Here is a 21,186-nt window from a genome sequence, read left to right on the forward strand (position 1 = left end):
GGAATGTCTTACCGATACCAATGTTAATCCCCAAATGTAAACTCTGCATTGGCCTTCTGCCAGGCAAGGAACCCCCAGCCGTTGCAATCAGTGCTGAAAATGCACTGGCTAAAAGCATAGTAGATGGTGGCTGTGTGCCATTTCTCTTGGGGGTTGCGTCCTATCTGATAGTTACAGGCAAGCCAAACTTGCAAAAGTGATGGAAACTCCCTGCTTGGATATGAAGATAGGTTACCTGAAGGAAGCTCATGGGAGTCATTTTTCCTGTCCTGGCCTTCCCTCTGTGTTTATCAGTGCCCCCCCAAAAGCTTCCCAATTGTGGGTGGGGCTGCAGTCTTGACCAGTGTAGGGATGAGGCAAGGTGGTTGCTGGGAGAGGAAGAATAGCAGAGAATCAAGTTAGAACCCCAGACAATCCAAACTTCATCCGAAGATGGAGCAGCCCCCCAGCCCAGTTGTCGACGGATAAAACTCTGACTTTTATAAATTCTTTGGTGCTATAAGGATACATCAAAATGAATGTAGCACACCAAAAACAAACACCTGCATAGCAAACCAAGTTACATTACAGATATCACCCGTTGGATGAAGAGAGCCATTGAGAAGGTTCCACAAATCAAAGGTCTTGGAACTTCTTGGCACATCCCAACAACTCAGGGCTTTTATTCATCATCGACCCGCTGCAAGTTTCCGAGAATGCCCATCTACGACGAGAGGACAGTAGGCATTTTGGGGAGTGACACAGGATGCTTCTGCAAGATAGATGGTGCCAGTTGTTTAGATGACTTCATTGGCCCTAGGTACCATGGAGCATGCAAACCTTGGTGTCCCGCTTAGGTGGCATGCAGAATAGAATTGTAGAGTTGAAAGGGACCCTAAGGATCATTCGATCTAACCCTCTGCAATGCAGGGATATGCAGATGTCCTATACGGGAATCAAACCTGCAACCTTGGTGTTATCAGTACCATACACTAACCAACAGAGCTATCCAGACTGGCAATATGAAGGTGGCCATTGTCTCTTTAGAGGTCTGCTGCCTGCTAACTCCACACTGATTTCTTTGGCTACGAGTGACCACCTCTGGCCCTGCAGAGTGAAGGGAATAAGCCCTGTTATGTAAAGCTAAGCATTCCTATTTGAAGAGCGGAGAATTTTGTGCAAAATCAACACGCCAGAGCTAATCCAGCTACAGACACCACATTGCCCTGCAGAAACACTGCTGGTGAAACCTATTGCCTCGATTACACTGAAACCCAAATAGAACTTGGGCATTAATCTTCAACCAGCATCTGGAGCCTGTCTAGCTGCATCTGAGCTACTGGCACATACCGCAGCTTGGCTGAGATCATCACATTTTCTTCCTTTGTTCTCTCCTCCCCTCCCCTAATATTTCTGGGCCGGGGAGAGTGCTTTTTGAGAAAACAGGCCGAAGTATTGAATAAGCTCTAACTCAAGTAGGAGCTTTCAGCAGCATCAAGTGTGAAGCTTACATAGAAAATATACTGTTCCCTGGAGAAGTTTTTACCAAGCATCTTTATCTTGCTAGTGGATAAGGCATAAAAAGCTACACTTTCCCTAAAGTACTTTTAGAGTGATAGATTGGAGGGCCTCATTGGTAGGGGGAGAAGTAAGGCCCTTACTGGACTGTAATGGCTTCCAGCCCTTTTGAGTAGAGAGAGGGAGATATATAACTTTAGTATGTAGCAGACAGATTGTCTGCTAAGAGAAACAAATGGCTTTAGCAGACAGAAATAATAGTAAGAAACTAAGTACAGGCCTTAAATTTTCTCTGCCTGACTTGCCCCCACCCTTTTTGATTCTTTAAATAAATCCTCTAACTTTTCTATTTATAATTAAGTTGTAAGAATCTTCTTTGGGTAGATCTTTTTCCTTGGGCAAGAAAAATCAGCTAAGCACAGAAAATCAACACCAAACTGAACTTCTGTTTACTTTGATCCAAGTTCTATTAACATGTTTTACTCTCAAATGCCGTAGTTTTATGACTGCAGATCAAGATTGGTTTCAACTATGCAGCTACACACACACACACACACACACACACACACACACACACACACAGAGAGTTCCCTGTTTATTATTTATAGAGAAGATTACTTCAATGCAGGATTTCGCTTCCCCGCCCTTCTGTTCTCATTGTTTGTTGTTTTCGTTTGTTGCTTTTATGGTGCAAATTGTCTCTCTGGTTTTTATACCCGCCACTTAGGGCCAAATTGGTTGAATAGAAGCAGTGGCATAGCATGGGGGTGCAGGGGGGGGGGGCGGCCGCACCGGGCGCAACATCTGGGGGTTAGGGTAAGGGGGCGCAAATCCACGGGTTAGGGGTGCAAATTACTTGCCTTGCCCCGGGTGCTGACAACCCACGCTACGCCACTGAAGAGAAGGAAAGTAAGAGTATCTACATAAGTAAATCCCCCATTGTAGATTGGAATTATGTCCCCCAAGTTAATTTCATTTCACACTGTTTAAATGCAGCTGGCTATTTAAATGAATATTGGTTAATTTCGGAAGGGGGAACCTCTGGGTTTGGGTGGGATATGGACTCTCAAGTTCAAATCTTCTTAACAGTGAAGCATACTGCGTGTCCTTGTAAGTTCCTTCCTTCTATCCTGAACAAACCCACAAACAAACTTAAGAACGATGGTTTCCTCAACCATTCCCTCTTTTTGAAATATCCCTTCATTTTTTAAAAAAATTAAGTTACAAATGGAAAAAAAAATTAATACTTGCATCTGTGTCCCTAAAGTTTGATGCTTTGCATGTCAGAACTGCGCTTTTGCTTACCACAGAAACCATATTTTTTTCAATGGATTTTCTTCTTGGCATTTTTGTGTGTGTGAAATCGAACCTTTATCACTAGACCCTTTTGAAGCAATAGTGTGCGTTTAACCATGCAGATCCCCAAAGAGCATGGGAAAAATGCATAGCTGATAGGATATTTGGGTCAGGAAGTGGGTTTTTGGGGGCAGGGAGACGGGTTACCTACACAGCTAAGAGCATACTACCAGACTACTAGAGACATAAGGAGTAGTAAGCATTGCTTGGAAGGAGGCAAAGCATTTCTTTGCGTCCATGGAAAGACTTTAAATCTCAATCCATATTGTTCTGTTCTTTCAAGTGCTGAGAAGCAGCTAATATTAAAGGTTTATGATGAAGTTTAATAAAAAAAGAGAACTTGAGGCTGCACATTTTCAACTTTTTTAATCTTTTGTTTGGATATAGCCAAAGGAGAATGTCCCAATCATAAGCAGGATGAAATCAAAATCAAATGAGTTAATTGTGACATGTTCTAGGCTGCATACCACTGTGATTAGCAGCTCACAAATGCTATGCCTAGGAAAAAAATTGGATGGACTGTCCACACATTCCTTGTATTTTTGGATTTCTTTTTGGACCCCAGTTGATAAGTTTTTCTCTTTGCTTAGAATGAATAACATTAAATGAAGTAAGTGTGACTTCTGAAGGGAAATGGGAATATTTTTATGTGCTGGTTATTTTGGGAAGAAGGGACTTGCAGCAATAGTGAGAAACCATATTCCAAATGCCATCCCATCATATGCCAGAAACCATCAGTCTTTTAAGACCACCAACCTGACTGGGATGTTCTCTAGAGATACCTCTTTGGCAGATTGCATTTCTGAGGTCTCGCCACGTGTAATTAGAGCAGCTTTGGAATGCTGTGAACTGTCATATAAATTGCCTTAACTCTGCCTTAAAATTGATCTAATGGTTTTCTCCTTTTGGGTACTGGCACATTTTATCTCAAGACAATACAGAGTTTAGTATCACTCTACTTAATCATTTAGTTTTATCTCATGGATTGTTTAGATCATTCAGCTCATCAGAAAAGCTGTGTATTTTTCAGTCATAGGGGCAGTGAGCTGTAAGGAACAGGGCAGAGGAAGAGCAAGCAGATCTTTAGCAGATGTTTAGCGAAGCCAAATCTCAATTCTACATTGGCAGTTGTTGTTGATGATGATGATAAATAAATAAATAAATAATTTTTTTATTATTATTTGTACCCCACACATCTGGCTGGGTTTCCCCAGCCACTCTGAGCGGCTTACAGCATATATGAAACATAATAAAACATCAGAGATAAAAAAAACTTCCCGATACAGGGCTGCCTTCAGATGTCTTCTAATAGTTGTGTAGTTCTTTATCTCCTTGACATCTGAAGGGAGGATATCCCACAAGGAGGGCACTACTACCGAAAAAGGCCTTCTGCCAGTTCCATCCCATGTGTCTTTGGGTGACCCAGGTGGTTTACCTGGGATCACTTTATGCCTCAACTCTAGACTAAATATGCACATGCAGATGACCTTCACAGATTTTCTAATGGCCACCACTGATCTTTGTACTCAAAGCTTATGTTTTTCCCAATGGCATTCACACATGATTGGCTGCTGGTAATCAGCTGCAGATGATTCAAGGGATGTAAGTCCAAGAATGAACCACTTCAGAAGCTCACCAATTTGCACCAGAACCTACTTCGCACTCAATATGTGTAGGAAGCTCCGGCATGAACCATCTTTCTGCAGTTTATTTGAAATTCTGCAATGGAATGGCATTGGAATGGTTACATACCTCCTGCATTTTTTCCATTGGGTGGCTTCTGCTTGTTTAGTCGTGAGGTTAAAAGCACTGGGGGGGGGGGCTAGAGAACCATGTACCCCGCCTTCAGCTCTGGGGAGAAAAGCCAGGATATATATATATATTGCCAGGATATACATCTATATATGTGTGTGTAATAAATAAATGAATTTACCAAAAAAGGAAATTGGCAATAAAAGTGGAAAATGAAGAATAGCAGCCAGTGAATAATGTTGTGCTGGAGATAGATGAAACACAAGGAATTAGCCCAAATGCATGAAAAGTACCAGCCCACCGAAAAGAATAAAAATAAAAATTACCAGCTCCGCTTCTCTCACACAAAGGTTAATCAATTTGTGGTCAGGAAGAAAGAAAAAGAACTATTTTATAAAAATGTTCTGCTTGGTTGCCTGAAAACAATTCTTACTCACCACAAACGAGCGGCTGTTTACAAGATTGCTGAAATATAATGATTTAAAAGCCAGGCAGAACTCAGGGCAGATAGACACTGTAGTGGAAGAAGGACCTGGCAGCCGTTTGAAACGGGGAAAGTCGCAGTAAGATCAGGTTGCTACAAATAATGAGCTTCATGTCCTCTTCCTCTGATTCTTTATGATAATATTCTGGCAGCTATCCCGCGGGTCCATTAATTTTTCAGGACAAGAGATCACAGACGAACAGTTCTGTTTGGGATTCTTAAAAGTTGTTGCATTGCAGTGCTGCAGTTGGAATATATGTGTGTGTGTATGTTTATGTTGCATGTGTGTTTAATTAGAACGAAATGTCTCTTGAGCGTCTGGGTTGCTGCCAGTTTGGGTAGCTGTCAGTGGAGCCTGCTTTCCAGCTGCGCCGAGTCTGAGTCCAAAATTTGGTCAATTTGTTAGCATTTGGAATACTGCACCTTCCATCGGCTGCGTTCCCGCCCGCTCGCCTCTCCAATTAATATTTGCAATCTAAACAAAGCAATGTTTAAAACTGAAAATAGTGGCGTGTTGTGAAATTCTGCCAAATCAAAACAAGGAAATAATGGCAGCGTTTGCCGCTGTTTGCTGTCGTTTATTTCCTGGGATGCTTTGGATGCAGTTAAAAGCAAGTTAAGTTGCGTCTAAACCCTGAATGAGCGAAGTGTTAAAAGAGGAGTAGCTGACTTTTCTAAACGGTTGTAGCTGACAGTCCTATGCACCTCGACGCAGAAGGATACCCCACTGAGCCCAGTGGGGTCTTAATCCTTGAGAAATATGTGTAGGATTGCAGTTATAGGGTGTTAGTTAATGGCCCTGTTTTCTCAAGCTCTCAGGTTCTTCCTTTCCAGTTTTGTGGTGTTTCTATTCTATGAAGCTTTAATTGGTGTTTTCTACTTATAGCAAAGTAGCTGCTTAAGAGGTCGTTTTGAACTGGAAGATGGCTGGTCTCCGTGTTTGGCCAGAAACTATGAATAAAACCCCTAACACACCTCAGGCTTCTACCTCGGCTGGCCTACTGTTGTGTGGTCATGACTCAGTTGAGGTCAAGGCAGGGACAGACGATAGGAGGGGACTAATTCTTGGTCACCACAGCCTTTCAGGAATAGAAGCACTATATAAAATAATGGCACTGTTTATAGCTTGGTGTGTGTATGATTTTTTTTTAATGCACATGTGTACGTGAAAGTAGATGCATACAGTGCTGCTTTAAAAAAACAACACTTATTTCGGAGGGGTCTTTGTGTTTAAAAGAGGAAAGCATTTGCCTTAATGAGAGCCTGGGCTGCCAAGTTTAAATGCCACCCTGTTTTAGCCACCTTCCAAAGACTGCCGTTTCTCCTGGCATGAGAAGCCGGTTCATTCTAAGTTGACTGCAGCCAGAGTCTTCAAGGGAAGTTTCCCATAATACAGTCCCCCTCCCCCACATGGTTGCCATGTGTGTGTGTTGGGTATGTGTATGCATCGATTTGTAACGTTTACAAGTCTCTTCCCACGCCCTTTAGTAGCCTTTGGATAATGTGCAGCCCTGGCCCGGAGGTTCTCCAGATCACCAGGCCACTGCTGGCAAGGTTGTTTTCCATGCTTGGCGCACCTCTGTAAGAAGCAGTTTGTGAGCTGCTTCCATAGAGGGGCTCCCGTAACTGAAGCATCCCACAGTGATCTTAAATGTCAAAGAGGAACTAGGGTTGAAAACAACTACATAGCAGCAGGCCCAGCCTTTCATCGAAATGCCACAAAGTACCCAGCTTTGGGTGGCAGGTCCTAGGGTGGGGGAGTCTTAATCTCCTTCCATTTGTGGTCTTCAAAAGCATAGTCCACCCCCATCCCCCAAAGAAAACCAAAGCTCCCCAGTCTATGGTGTTGAAGTTGGGCTTCAGGTGCAAAAGTATTTTAAGGCCCCAGCCCTACCCTGGGACTCAGTCTACGACCTCCTGAATGCAAAGCATGAGCTCCACCAAAGAGCTTTGGCCCTTCGCAACCTTTCTACCGTACTCCTCCCCTCCGACGGGCAGCTTCAGAGCTCAACCTCCTAGCACAGGAAGGAGGAGCCATGCTGCTGCAATTCTCATTCCACCATGGTCATGTCAGAAGCAGTCCTGAGCTGTTGCACCTGCGGCATTTCCTTTGATAAAATGCAAGGTGGTCTGCCCTAGTTTTGGGACTTGCAGGGTAGTTCTGCTGTCTAGTGTTGGCCCTTAAGCAATTGTAGTATTATTATTTTATTTTATTTTATTTTTATTTTTTAAAATATTTTTATTGATTTTTACAAATAATTTCCAAAAATCATATAACATACTTACTTGACTTATACAATGTTTTGGACTTCCATCAACTGCATCTGAAGATTTTTCAGTCTTTATCACTTAATCTGCATTTCATTATTTTCAGTATTACATTTAATACTCCTTCACTAATAATTCTTATCATAGTTTTCTCTGCAATATTTCACATAATCCTCCTTACAAAACTTCTTGCAGTCCTACTAGCGTAATCTGTTGATTACAATTGCTTTTCAAATAATTCATATATTCACTCCAGTCCTCTGAGAATCTCTGATCCCACAGGTTTCGAATCCTTCCTGTCATATTATCCAATTCTGCATAGTCCATTTAATTTTGTTTGCCATTCTTCTTTCGTCGGTAGTTCTTCTTGTTTCCGTTTCTGTGCCAACAATGCTCTTGCTGCCGTTGTTGCATATAAAAACAGTTTATTGTCCTGTCTATTAATGTCCTCAGTTACAATGCCAAGTAAAAATGGTTCCGGTTTTTTTTAAATAAATGTATATTTCAACATCTTTTTCATCTCATTATATATCATTTCCCAGAAGCTTTTCACTTTCTTACATTCCCATATTATTATTATTTTCAGGGGAAAACAGCTAAGGAGGAGAAGGAGATGCGGACATTGCAGCTGAGGAGCCTCCAGTACTTGGAACGCTATATCTATCTCATCTTGTTCAATGCATACCTGCATTTGGGGAAAAAGGACTCCTGGCAGAGGCCTTTCAGTGTTTGGATGCGTGAGGTAAGCGCTTTTCCAACACTATTCACTTCTGGCTGTGCCAAACAATGCCCTGAAAAAGCCCAGATATTAACTTGGAAGGAAGCACGCCAACATGTATGCTTTTGTCTGGTAAGCAGCTCGCCATTCAAACAATTGCAAAGTCATTGTTGTCATTATACTGCCGTTTGCCTGCGATGTGACATTGGTCATCTATACTGTTATAGACAAACCACTGAGTTGCTAACTCCAAATGCTAAGCACTAACACTGGCCATTTAATAGATGTTGAGATTTGTAAAGGTCGCTGATTTGTTTTATTACGTTTTGAACTTGCTGGGTGTTTTCCCAGCCCCTGCTGCTTAATTGTCATCCTTATAAAAAAATTGCAGCCATGCTTTTCAGTATGTAAAAAAAATGACTGCCGGAGAGAGCTAGATTCTAACAAAATCATAAGCTACATGAAAGTGCTGTGGAAGCTTAGGTATTGTTTCTGTTGCATATCCCACGCATTGTTGTTTAAGTCTAAAGTGTAATATCTTTGCTCAGCTGGATTGACTGCAGGCATCTCGACTGCTGTGGGACCGGGATGATAAGATGGTTATTAGGCTGTCGGGAGACCCATTACCTTAAATGTCTACATTGTATGTCTGTTCAGTAATGGTGCAGTGGATGGTGATCTATATGGGAACAGCATTTTAGGGTCTTTGGGTTTTGTTTCCCAAGCCCACATTTCTGCCCTCTCAGTTTCACCAGTTGCTCATAGCTGCTGCTGGCGGTTCACCCAGCTGTCGCAGAGAGCTTTCTCAGCCTTCCACCCCACCCATCATCACACCATGCCCTGGAAAAAAATAAAAGCACAGCAAACACAGCCTGCTGCCCTTGCATTCCTTCTGGATTGATTCCCATGGAAAACAGCTGTTTTTGTATTTTATTATTATTTTCGGTTCATTGTCCTCGGAGTATCTTTTTATTTAGTAAGCATATTTGGCAGAGAGCAAGTCTCATCTGAGTGGCTTCAGTTGACCAGGAGCTGTCAAAATGCTCTGGCGGCAGGCTCACAGCTTCAGCAGGACCTAGCTCTTGGTCGGCCAGTAGCTCTGTGAGAGCACCACTTTGAGGGGAGAGTTGCTGAAGGAACCTACAGCCCCATCTTCCTCTCCCTGGAGTCCACATGCTTTGGGCCCCTCTTGGGAGCAGCCACAGTTCTGCTCTTGGCAGCTCCAGCAAAAAGGATGGAGGCAAGCTATTCATGGATGCATAAACAGGGTTCTTGACTTCAGTAGGTAGGGATGCACACCTGGCTCCTGTTTCCATAGATCAGGGTGTGTGCTATCCAGACCTATTCCAACAGAAACCAAGAGGCAACTTCATCCATTACTTAGGTTATTATTTACATGTCATTAGTTACCTGGGATGCAGGTGGTTCTGTGGGTTAAACCACAGAGCCTAGGACTTGTCGGTCAGAAGGTCAGCGGTTCAAATCCCCGTGATGGGGTGAGCTCCCGTTGCTCGGTCCCTGCTCCTGCCAACCTAGAAGTTTGAAAGCATGCCAAAGTGCAAGTAGATAAATAGGTACCGCTCCAGCGGAAAGGTAAACAGCGTTTCCGTGCGCTGCTCTGGTTTGCCAGAAGCGGCTTAGTCATGCTGGCCACATGACCCGGAAGCTGTACGCTGGCTCCCTCGGCCAATAAGGCGAGATGAGTGCCGCAACCCCAGAGTCATCCGCGACTGGACCTAATGGTCCCTTTACCTTTACCTTTAGTTACCTGCTAACTTAGTCTTCGAGTCTTCAAGACCAGTGTTCTTCAACCTCAAAAGTTGTTGTCCTGCAGCTCCCATCTTCCCTAAGCTGGGTGGAGATGATGGAAAATTTTAAAAATGTGTTAAGAATCAGATCAAAAAACTTCACCATAAAAAATATACCATACTTTTCTGTGTATAAGATTTCGGGGACTCAAATTTAAGAAAATGGGGGGGGGGATGGCACAGAGCTATTGAGCTTTTTTGGGGGCGGTTGCCAAAAATTGCTCACCCGCATTTGTCGCAAAATCTGCCTCCCATCTGCCGTCTGTACCATCACCGGCAGAAGCTGCCAATCTCCCGCCCAACTGCCGCAGCGCCAGACAATCAACACCTGCCATTGATGCAGCAACCAATAACATGCACAACAGCTGCTGACAGCTGTGGCAGCAGCCAATCAAACGTCCACCCTATGCACTATCCATGTGTAAGATGCCCCCACTTTTTTGCATGATTTTTGAATGGGGGAAAAAACCCATAGTCTTATACATGGAAAAGTAGAGTAATACATGAAAAAGGGATACTGCAATCCTATAGTGGGGTAGCGGGGAAAGGAATGCCAGGAAAGGAAAGTGCAGAAAGCAGGGGAAGATAGGTTAATCAGCGGATCAGACAGTTTAGCTTCACCAAGCACTGCATGGAAAATAGGAGCCAAATATATTGCCCCACATGATGACAGGTATGCCTTTCTGTCCCCAGTGTGTCATTTTGGAATGCTGTCAGTGCAGAGGAGTAAGTGGAAGGGAGGTGTTTTAAAAGCAGCTATATGTCCTGGTCAATATGGATGTTTCAATCAGTGTACTGACATGGAAAGCACCCAGTTTTTAAATCACCCGTGGAAATGCTTCATCTGAGCTTTCCCCGACCCTCCAGACATTTAGACGCTGTGCCTCTGCCATGTGTGACCCAAATGAAATAAAATAGCTAAGGGCCAGTTCACATACTAAGCCGCCTCATCTAAATTCCCCACTGTATCCAGCGAACTTTGCATGGCATGCAGTGGAGGAGCAGGGGGGGGGGGCATTCCTTTTTCTCCAGTTCAACTGATTCCACCGGTAAATACAAATGAGCAGGTATTAACAAACAGCTTAGTGAGGACTGCATGCAACCGCTTGTCTGTCTCATCCTGCCGAGTGGTGAGGAGAACATTATCACATGCTCATACCTCATTAGAATCTGGGAAGCAGTAAAATTTTGGGTTTCCCCACTGATACATAAGTGTTCACTGGAAAGGGGAACTGATAGCCTCATGCTTTGGTGGGGGGGGGGTAGCTTTCCAAAACAAAGTGGACTGGGGATTTTCTAGGGAGGACAGAGTACAGAATAGTAGCCTAGTATTTGAGTGCTGGACGGAGGCAGGATTAGATCAGATAGTCCTGTGACTATCAGGACAGCTGGCAACCCAGAAGAATTTCCTCTCTGCAGGTTGAAGAATGCATTAAATATTTGAGGAGCTGAACAAAAAGGAGATCTGAATATCAGACACCATCCAGAATAGCTGCAAGATGGTTGCTCTTAAGTTGCATTGCGGCAGAGGGTGGAATTCTGCATTGCTGCTTGCCAAGTGGAATGATTGCCCTTCTTTCCCTCCTTTTGCTGTTCTGGGCTCCTCCTGACCCCACAGGGTCAATGGTGGGGGGCACACAAGGGAGGGGAGGGAAGCCCCAGTGCACAGGTGGAAGTCCTTGCACAGAAAGAGGCATGTTAGGAGAAACCTTCCCAGAATCTCCATAGTGCTGCTGCCTTAGAGTGAGTCATTCAGACAGGAGACTGAGGGGCCTCATTGACCTTTTTGTTATGTTTAAAGCCACCCATTTTGTGCTTAAATAGAAAAATTTGGGGTTGAAAGAAGCCACGCAAATACATCTAGGCATTTTGCCCTCTCTGTCTCATGCTGCTACCCTGTCATGTTCTCCCCTCCAAATATTGGTCTTGTTTAGTGCTTCCTCCTTGACTGCACTCCCAGTTCCGTTCTCCGTTGCGCTCTCTCTCTCTCTCTCTCTCTCTCTCTCTGTGTGTGTGTGTGTGTTGTGTGTTTGTGCCTCCCACATGGTTGTCCTTTCCTGGTTTATCCAGAACTCCCACAAATACTATTATGTTTTTTCTCCTGCCAGTCTTTGAGAAGGCACCTCAGTTTCACACATCCAAAATCTAATTTTGTCCTGTAGAGAAAGAATTGTGGTTTGTCCGTAGATGAACTCCCTGCTATTTCTCTGTTTTGCTCTCCCACTCTTTTACGCAAGCAGCTTAGAGAAGATGGAATATCATTGTGTTAACCTGTCAGGGCTAACCTGCTACACTTAGCAGCTAAAGAAGATAGGTGTGTTTTGAGTGATTCTTGTTCGTCTCTGTCTCTCTCTCTCTGCTCCTCCAGGCTGCTGGTTTTCTTGCAAGTGTATTCTGCAACATCTCATCGATGAAATTAGAGTGTATGAGTGGTGGATTTATACTGGACCGTCCACACCTCATTCCGCTTTCTTAGTTGTTCTGCGTTGCTTCCTTGGTCTTACTGCAGGGGCAGTCTTGTGCTATAGTGCAGCAAAGGTGGAACAAAAAATAAACCGAAGCGTTCATGGTGTTATGGTGTCAGGAAGTTATGAGGACATACACTGACTGGAAATGAAACGGTTTGTCCGCGCCAAAACTTGCAGACACAGTGTAAAAAGTGGGATCACATATAACCTCTGCAGTATCCTCCTGAGCACAAATCATCATGAATGCATAATAAGAAGGATGTCTGGAGGGACTCCAAATCATAGGCATCTTCAGAAGTCCCTTTCTGAACATCAACAAGAGCAACAAAAGGCTCATAAAATACACTTCAGAAATTAGGATGGTTTAATTTCCTGGACATCGTCTGGACCTCTGTAAAAAATCAGTCTGTAGGATTGGACCCCCTATTCCTGGCATGCAGCTATGATGCCCTCTAGAACAAAGTTTCTCAACATTGGGCCCCCAGATGTTGTTGGACTACAGTTCCTATCATCCCTGACCGCTTGTCCTGCTAGCTAGGAATGATGGGAGTTGTAATCCAACAACATCTGGGGACCTGAGGTTGAGAAAGGTTGCTCTAGAAGCTTTTAATCCTTACTTTAATTTGTGCTGCAAATGTGTCATGCTGTGAAAAAGCCTTGTCAGTTTCTCCTGCTTCGAATAGCAGAAGTCAAATTAATATTGTCCACTTGCAGCATGGGGGGGGGGGGCAGGGATGGAAAGAATGGGGGAAGGGGAGTGAAATCTGCACTGCTTCTTTTCTAGCACAGAAGTGTGCATCTACCTCTACACTTCTCCAAAATAATACAGCTCCATTGTCACTTGCTGAGAGACTCTCAAAAAGGGGGAAAATAGACGCATTTGACTTTTTGGCATTTGCCATTTCAGTTAAGAGCCTGTGTACCACATCCCAGGACCAGCTCTCAGTCTGCTTTCCTTTTCCATATTTTCTCCTTCTTGCCCCCCTTTGAATTTTCCTACCTCTTCATCATTCTACCTCTTCCTTGCCACTTCCTACCAAACTTTCAACCATGTCCCACTTTTTGTTTGTGGTACATGGGAAGGGGGCGGGGCGGAAGACACAGAGGAAAAGGCAGTTCTGCCCTTGTTGTAAGAATGTATGTATGTATGTACCGGCATGTCATGGCTCCCTATTGTTTCCAGCTCTGCTCTTTCCACAAGTGAGGTTTCGTAGTGTCTGTGGCTTGGCGAATTAATCTCCATGCAGTTTGGTCAGATGGACATACACAGAAGGGAATGGAATTCATGTGCATTCTTCACAGATTACAGCTGATTCATCAGCTCTCGCCACTTCGATGCGCTATTTTGCTCTTCTCTCTTTGCTGAAGAGAGCTTAGTGACAGCAAGAGGGGAATGTTGTTGCTGGGTAAACCCGGGGTGCTGGTGAGGATTGCAAGAGGAGACGGTAAACTCTCTCCCAGACTCCCCTACCTACAGTAATGCCTGCATTTTTTTGGCAGCTCGTGCCGAGAGACCAAAGTGTGAACACATCTTTCAAGTTTTCCTAGGCTGCATCCCTGTACACAGGGGGACTGGCTTTTGAATTAATATGTACAAGATTGCACTGTGAAGAGTACTGTTTCCTTGACAGGTTTTGTAATCTATTTTACTTCTTTTTGCATGGGACAGTTGTGCACAACAGAGCGTTTCTCTGGTACAGTAATAGAGAACAAGAAATATCCATTAACACTCTCCAGATTCCACATGTATCTGAAAAACTCATGCATGTTTAAAGCATGGCATACAGACTTCCATCTCAAGAGGATGTAGTCTTGCCATTTGTCTTAGAAGTAGGTTTCCACCTAGGGGAATATTTCTCCTCCTTTGTGTCTGCCTTCTGCTTAGGTAATGGATCTTTGCAGGTACATCGTTCTACTTCAAACAAGCCACGCTGCTTCCTTACCCACAAAACAAGTCCATTGCAAAGAAAGTTGACCCCCTTCTCATGCCCACTCTTCTCCAGAGACAGTGAATTATTTTGGTGTGAGGTGGCATGGTGGTTCTGTGCATCTCCGAAGAAGCAGAATAGGAAGCCATGTCACTATATTCAAAGCTGGGCTGAGTTGCTCTTCCCAGAGGATGAGGTCATGTTGAGGAAGTGAGGGAGATCAACTGCAATCCATTGCAGTGTTTGCCACCAAGGCACAGAGTCCCCCTGTTTTCATTCATAAGGTATCAAAGCTGTCCCTTGAAAAGCATCCTCCTTCGCCCTATTATTCCCAGGCACAAAAGGGTTTTCGAGGCCTTTCATTTCATTGGACCTTTGGCCTTCCCTCTCTCGTTTTTTTTATCAGCCCTCTGCCTGTGCTGTGGTTGCCCCAGCTCTGCAACTTGAAAGGCTTTGTAGAGGCAGCCAGCAATGTTGATTGAGCCGGGGTGGTCCCCTCATCCATCTCTCGCCCTCTCTCCGTTTGGAAATGAGAGCTTTTTGTGTGCATGAGAATGGGAGAGGCCTGGAGAATTGTTGGCCGATAGAGCACCATCTCTGTCTTTTGCTCCAGTAGAAAGGAACCTTCCAAGGCATCCCTCTGCAACAAATTAACCCTCCAATTAGCCTCTTTGGTAAGAGACGCAAACGACAGCTCCACGTTTTACGTGACAGGCATGATTATGCAGGTATGCTGATGCAGCACCAGTGTTTTCTGAAACCAGTATGCAGAATGTGGGTGACATCTCCCATGTTTGCAGATACCCATAAACATGCACCTGGAAACCATGATCAGGCAGCAGTTCTCAAACGGTTTCCCCTCCACCCCAACCACTCTAAAATAGTTGGGGGGGGGGTCTTCCCTTGTTTGCCTTCCGTGCCAGCATTGTGATCAAACCATCAGCATGTTATGAAAATCAGGGGTGTCCTAAGCCAGGCCACTAAGAAGAGCCCTATATGAGGGGAGGTTGTGGAGCAGAAGGGGTCTGTGGATCACAGCTGAGAACCTCCAAGCGATTTCAGAAGGTGTACATATGCTTGCCAGTTTAGGATTACACCTTTCATCAGATGAAGTGGTCTCTGCTCTACAAAGGCTTGTGCCGTAATCATTTGTTAAGCCTTTTCAGGTGCCAGGAGGCTTGTTAAAAGAATAATTCTGGAACTCTAAATCTGTCTGTGTATGGAGAAAGATACAAATTTCTTATTGGAAAAGCCGGTGTGCGTCCCTTCTCTTCAACTGCATGTTTTAAAACTCAAGCGAGGCAAAGTCAAAATGAAAAAGAGGATTCCAGTTACTGTTACCAAGTCTGCTGATCGGCAGTTCCTAGGCCAAATCTGGCCTGTACACCGGTTTCCAAGAAGTAAAAGAAGGGTGTGTGGAAGGAGCGGTGGTGGCTGCAGCCTTGTGAAAAAGAACCTTAAGAAGCTGCTTTAGACTTTGCCAGATTATTAGTGCACCTAGTCCAATACTGTCTTCTCTTAATAGGTAGTGGGGTCTTTCCCATCACCACCTGCCTGAGATCATTGTCACTGGAGATGCCAGAAATTGAATCAAATACATTTTGCATACAAAGCATGCATGCAAAGGGCAGGTGCAGAAGATGGAGTAGATGGTCTGATTTAAAAAAAAAAGTAGCTGAGGGTTGATTTGGTAAGCTGTGGTTGCAGAATGCAACCTTCCATTGAATTTTGAATGTTGTATTGCTTGGAATATAGACCACCCTCTGAAATGAGACCACAGCTTCTCTATCCTAGAAGAGTGTGGTTATAGGCCACACTCTGGTTCTTTTATAAGCCAGATTTTTGGGGGAGTCGGGGAGAGGAGCTTAGCCAGTGTTCAGACCAATATGTCATTCACTGAATAGTCCCCAAAGAGCCACCTCCTACTTCAAAAGACAGGGCGTTTCGTGTTTTGAAACACACCATAACATGGGCAAGTGCACTGCAAATGTAGCTCCAGTGGTAAAAAATAAAATTAAAAAATGGGTGGAATTGCACAACAAGAGTGCCATGATTCAAAATAACCGTTCGGTGACAAGAGAAGGTGAAAACTGTGCAGACAGAGGAAAGCGGTGTGGGTGTCGGAACGGGCTCATTTTATCGGTGTCCTTGAGACGAGCCTCTCTCCCTCTCCTGTTTGTGTCAGCTCTAAGTGGGGAGTCGCTGACTGGTGTGTGATGGGAAAGCCTCGGCTCCTCTCCGTCTCAATTAGCTTTGCTAATTCATATTGGCATGTTTGATCTCTTTGGTGAGAGATGAAAGGGGCATCTGCCAAATGCGGTTACAATCAGAGCCCCGGCCATTCTTGGTTGAAGGGACTTGCTGGAAAACGACATTCACCCCGCATGCATGTCTGGGGCGGGGGGCGGGGAGGAAGCGCTGGAGGGGAAATGAACGGGGGGGGGGGGGAAATGTTACCGGTGTCCCATCGATGTACAGCATGAAGCGGAGAGAGAGAGAGAAGGAAGGAATATTATCTGCACGAGCTCACTTCGTGCTTGGTTAGAAAGCAGAATGGAGCTGGAGTGTGCTCTGTTGCTAAACTGAGTTAAGTCAAAGATGGTGGCCCTTGTTTATTTCATTCCCCTAGGGAAGAAGGCTCAGCTTCACTCTTTACTCCTGCCTTAAGCAAGTTTCCTCAAATCAGGAAGGCTCCATCGCTCCATCTTGTAGATCCCATACCATCCAAGGGAGTTTGTTGCACCAGGAAACTGATCGAATAATGTTTAGACTTCTAGGAATACTGAGAACAATGATAAGCACTGGGAGTTCTAAGCCCTGCATGGTGCCTCCTGATCCATCAGTAACTCACCACATGGTCCACCTTGAAGCCTAGGAAAGGTGACTTTTTTAAAAAAGAAACAAACATGTTGACTTACAAAATGCAATTCCTGGTTTGTTTGTTTTTTAAGCCTTTGCCGATCATTTCAAACATCAGTCACTAGATGTTTGCAAGAGTTAAATTTGTAAAAGCTGCAGTTTCTTCTGTAAAATTAAGAGCACCCACATGAAGAAACCTACAGACTGCTAAATTAAGAACTTCTCAGCGATTAAATGAAAAGATAAGTTTAACGGATTTCTTTTTTTAGAAAAAGAATTTGCTTGTTCTAATTAATACAGAGGGTTTTATAAAAAAAATCTATTAAAAATTAATAATGTATGCACATTACATAACAAAAAAATCCAGAAGAAAGGAATATGCATGGAGCAAATTTATGTAAGTGTTCCCTATAAAATACATACATTGTCCTGCTTCTAAAGAAATTGATTTTAAAAGATGTTTCTATATGTGTTACATCACAATGTTTATCTAATAGCAGTCAGGCTGAAAAATAGTTTTTGTATAAATTTGTTATACAATGAAAGAATGACAAACCGTCTCCAAACATCTCTCCTCGGAGAGGTATGAGTCAAAGGAGAAGCCCAATCATGTTCTTTGTTAGCCGCAAATTTTATAAAGCAAAGCCAGTTCTCATGAAATACACCTTTCTTTCTAGGAACACGGCCTCTTTTTTATTTGCTTGGCCAGTTTCTCCATTATCACTAGACACTAGACATGAGGTTATGAGTCAATCTTAGTGGGCCAGACGGTTAAAAGTTTTTTCACCACACTACCTTAACAGGAAGGCCCTCCTCAAGGAAGGAAGAGCTTCTGGCTATGAGCAAACGGTCCCAAATAGATGGACCAAAAGTTATTTAAGCCACATTTGATTTGATAATGCTTAGAAATTGCCGCTAACCCCAGCAGCAAACATGTTGACGTCAACAATAGCAGCCTTTGCCAAGCTGCAACCCTCCAGATACTTTCAGCTACAGTTCCCATCGGGGCCAGCTGTGGCATGGCAGCACTGCCTGGGGCTGATGGGAGTTGTAGTTCAAAACATCTGGACAGCACCTGGCTGGCAAATGGGAAAGGCAAACCCTAATGGAGCAAGATTCGTAGCCTTAGATGAACGATTCTAATAGGTAAGCATGGATAAGAGACGCGGGTGGTGCTGTGGTCTAAACCACAGAACCTAGGCTTTGCCGATCAGAAGATCAGCAGTTTGAATCCCTGCAACAGGGTGAGCTCCCGTTGCTCGGTCCCTGCTCCTGCCAACCTAGCAGTTCAAAAGCACATCAAAGTGCAAGTAGATAAATAGGTACCACTGCTGCGGGAAGGTAAACGGCGTTTCCGTGCGCTGCTCTGTTTCGCCAGAAGCGGCTTAGTCATGCTGGCCACATGACTCGGAAGCTGTACGCAGACTCCATCGGCCAGTAAAGCGAGATGAGCGCCGCAACCCCAGAATCGTCCGCAACTGGACCTAATGGTCAGGGGTCCCTTTACCTTTACCAAGCATGAATCCCAGTCGATTGGTTATCTGAAAGGTGCAGTTTAATTTGCTAATTCTTAGGGAGGAAAATAATGGAATAGTCTCTCTCTCTCTCTCTCTCTCTCTCTCTCTGTGTGTGTGTGTGTGTGTGTGTTTAACTAAATCTATTTTCATACCACCAAGATAGATAGCATTTCCTTATAATACATTTTGTATTGCTTGGAGTCATTCTCTGGCAACTGAAGGTTATGAATGGATGGGCAGTTGGGGTGGGGGTTATGAATGAAAATTTCAGGAAAATAGTGTGGATTATGCCTTTCTGGAGTGCTTGGGTAGGAAGTTCTGGCTTAAGAACAAGCTTGGAGAGGAACACAAACAAAGCAGATGTTTGCCTAATTCACTGCTGCAGCAGAAGTAGATGAAACATACTCTGAATGAGTCTCTGGGCTCTCCTCTTGCATGTATCTGAAGTAGGTCAGGGAGACATCCCAGATGTTCCAGGAATAGCATTTCCTTAGGTTTTATAACCCATCACTCTGCCCCCCCCTCCTCGCAGCCTCCTATGCATTTTTGTTGTGAAATAACTTCATAATGGCAAGAGCTTACATTTCCCACAATCTGAATCTCATGTTAACACAGAGAAGGAAACAGATGCATTCGTGTTTTCTCTCTAAGTGTAAAGCCAATTTGAGGTTTTCTGGCCATTAGTTCCAGCACATTTTTTTCTATAAAAATAACACCGATTAGGGTGGTTGTCCAAGCTTGATGTGGGAAGGGGACAAGGAACAACAGCAAGAAGACGTAAAAGTGGGGACAAGAAGCCACTATGGGATGGATTTTAAAATATATATGTATGCTTAAAGGTGATGTGGCAGAAGGGAGATAGAAATTCTTTAAATGAATAAATGATAGCATAGAGGTGCAGGGGGAAGTCTCAATAGCCAGAAGGGAAAGGATTTCAGAATAGCCTACGAATTGCTCCTTTTGTATGAAGCCCCATCCCCTAGGCTAGGGAGCCCCTCCTCTATAGGACAAAACCCAAGGTGAAGTGCTGCAGAGTGCAGAAGTGACGCTTGCAGGAAGCACTTGCGAACACTAGCCGTGTTGAATTGGAGCAGGGTCTAGGTGTGCACACAATCAGTACTTAGCTGTCTGCAGACATGTCTGAAATAGAAGGAAAATACAGCAGTGTTCCTCAACATGCTGCTAACGATGCATACAACCAGTTCTTGCAAGAGATCTAACTGCCAGCTGCAAAGGACATTTTGGGCCATTCCTCCTTTCCTGCCCTCTGCAAATGACTTTGCTGTTGCTCTCCAGAGAACCAGAGCTGCCTTGCTGTTCCTTGCCACCCTCACCCCCCATATGCCGGTCATTTATTTAGGATGTTGTCTCGTCCCGTCCCCCCACGCTGCAAAATGACGAGGCATGCCACCTCTGCAATGTGGACACTTGCTCACCTGTATACATGGAGGAATTTAAGAGTATATTTCCCTCTCTCCTTTTCTTTCCCCTCCCTGCTTCCAGGTGGCGGCCAAGGCTGGCGTCTATGAGATCCTGAACCAGCTGGGTTTTGCCGAATTTGAGAAGCTGGAGGACAAGCCGCTCTCCCAGCTTCGCTACCGCTGGCAGGAGCAGAGCCAAAGTTCACTGCCGTTCCGGGGAGAGTTTGTTTAGGACCTGGCCTTTTCCAAAGCACAGTGAGGATTGCAGCGCTTCTCCCCACACGGCCACATCGCTCTCTTTTTGCTTTTCCAGGTGGATTTTTTTAAAGACTTTTTTTATATATAAATATAATGTGGAGAAATACGTCTTAAGGGAGGACTGTGAACTGAAGAAGACATTAAGCTGCCTCGAAGACGTTTTCGTAGGGTTCGTTCAGACACAATAAAAATAAATTAAGATAACTGCAGACGAGTGTCAAGGCAAGTGGTGTGTCCTTCCCTCTCCCTCCCCCCAAAGTCCCTCCCAAATGGGAGCTGTCCTGCCTTATTTTCACCCCCACCCCCAAAGACTTTTATCCCCTACAGGTCTGCTGTATACTTTATGTGTTAAATAATATGCATGTGCAGGGAAAACATACGTGGCATTGCTGCGTTTGTAAGTGGGCAGTTTGGGATCATTTCATTCTTCCACATGAATCTCTTGATATTTTTTATGATGAGGTTTTCAATTTGTATGGTACCCTTTTTTGATGGTGCAAGGAGCTACTGCTGTTAGAGGGTTTGGCTTGACGAAGAATGGGAGAGGTCCACGGGGGTGTCCATCTGCATATCTCTGCCATGGAACACAGGATGGAGAAAACATAGGATGGTGGTGCTTTCTTTATATGGCCATTGAGCGCAGCAGAAGGCTGCTGTGCACACATGCTTTCTAATCTCGGTCTAGATCATGCTATGGTAACCTATGGCCCTCCATATAATGCTGGACCAGAACTCCCACCATCCCTGTCCATTAAGCCATGCTGGCTGGACCCAATGGGAGCTGGTGGAGTCCAGCCACAGCTGGAGGGCCACAAGGTACCTATCCCTGGTTTAAGTAAAGACTAGACTGGC

The 21,186-nt window shown here is 44.4% G+C and overlaps 1 protein-coding gene across 4 annotated transcripts in view; it reads left to right on the forward strand.

Annotated features, from left to right (window-relative positions):
* PALD1 (phosphatase domain containing paladin 1) overlaps window positions 1-20,543 on the forward strand; it is a 110,703-nt gene extending 90,160 nt beyond the window's left edge. For all 4 annotated transcript variants that reach the window (XM_081913089.1, XM_081913090.1, XM_081913088.1 and 1 more), the window contains exons 19-20: window positions 7,944-8,099; window positions 20,159-20,543. In XM_081913089.1, the coding sequence (XP_081769215.1) occupies window positions 7,944-8,099; window positions 20,159-20,308 (306 nt within the window). In that variant the 3' untranslated portion in view covers window positions 20,309-20,543. The remainder of the gene's footprint in view (window positions 1-7,943; window positions 8,100-20,158) is intronic.
* The last annotated feature ends 643 nt before the right edge of the window (window positions 20,544-21,186 follow it).

The sequence above is a fragment of the Podarcis melisellensis genome, assembly GCF_964234715.1.
Source record: "Podarcis melisellensis genome assembly, chromosome: 5".
Lineage (NCBI taxonomy): Eukaryota > Metazoa > Chordata > Lepidosauria > Squamata > Lacertidae > Podarcis > Podarcis melisellensis.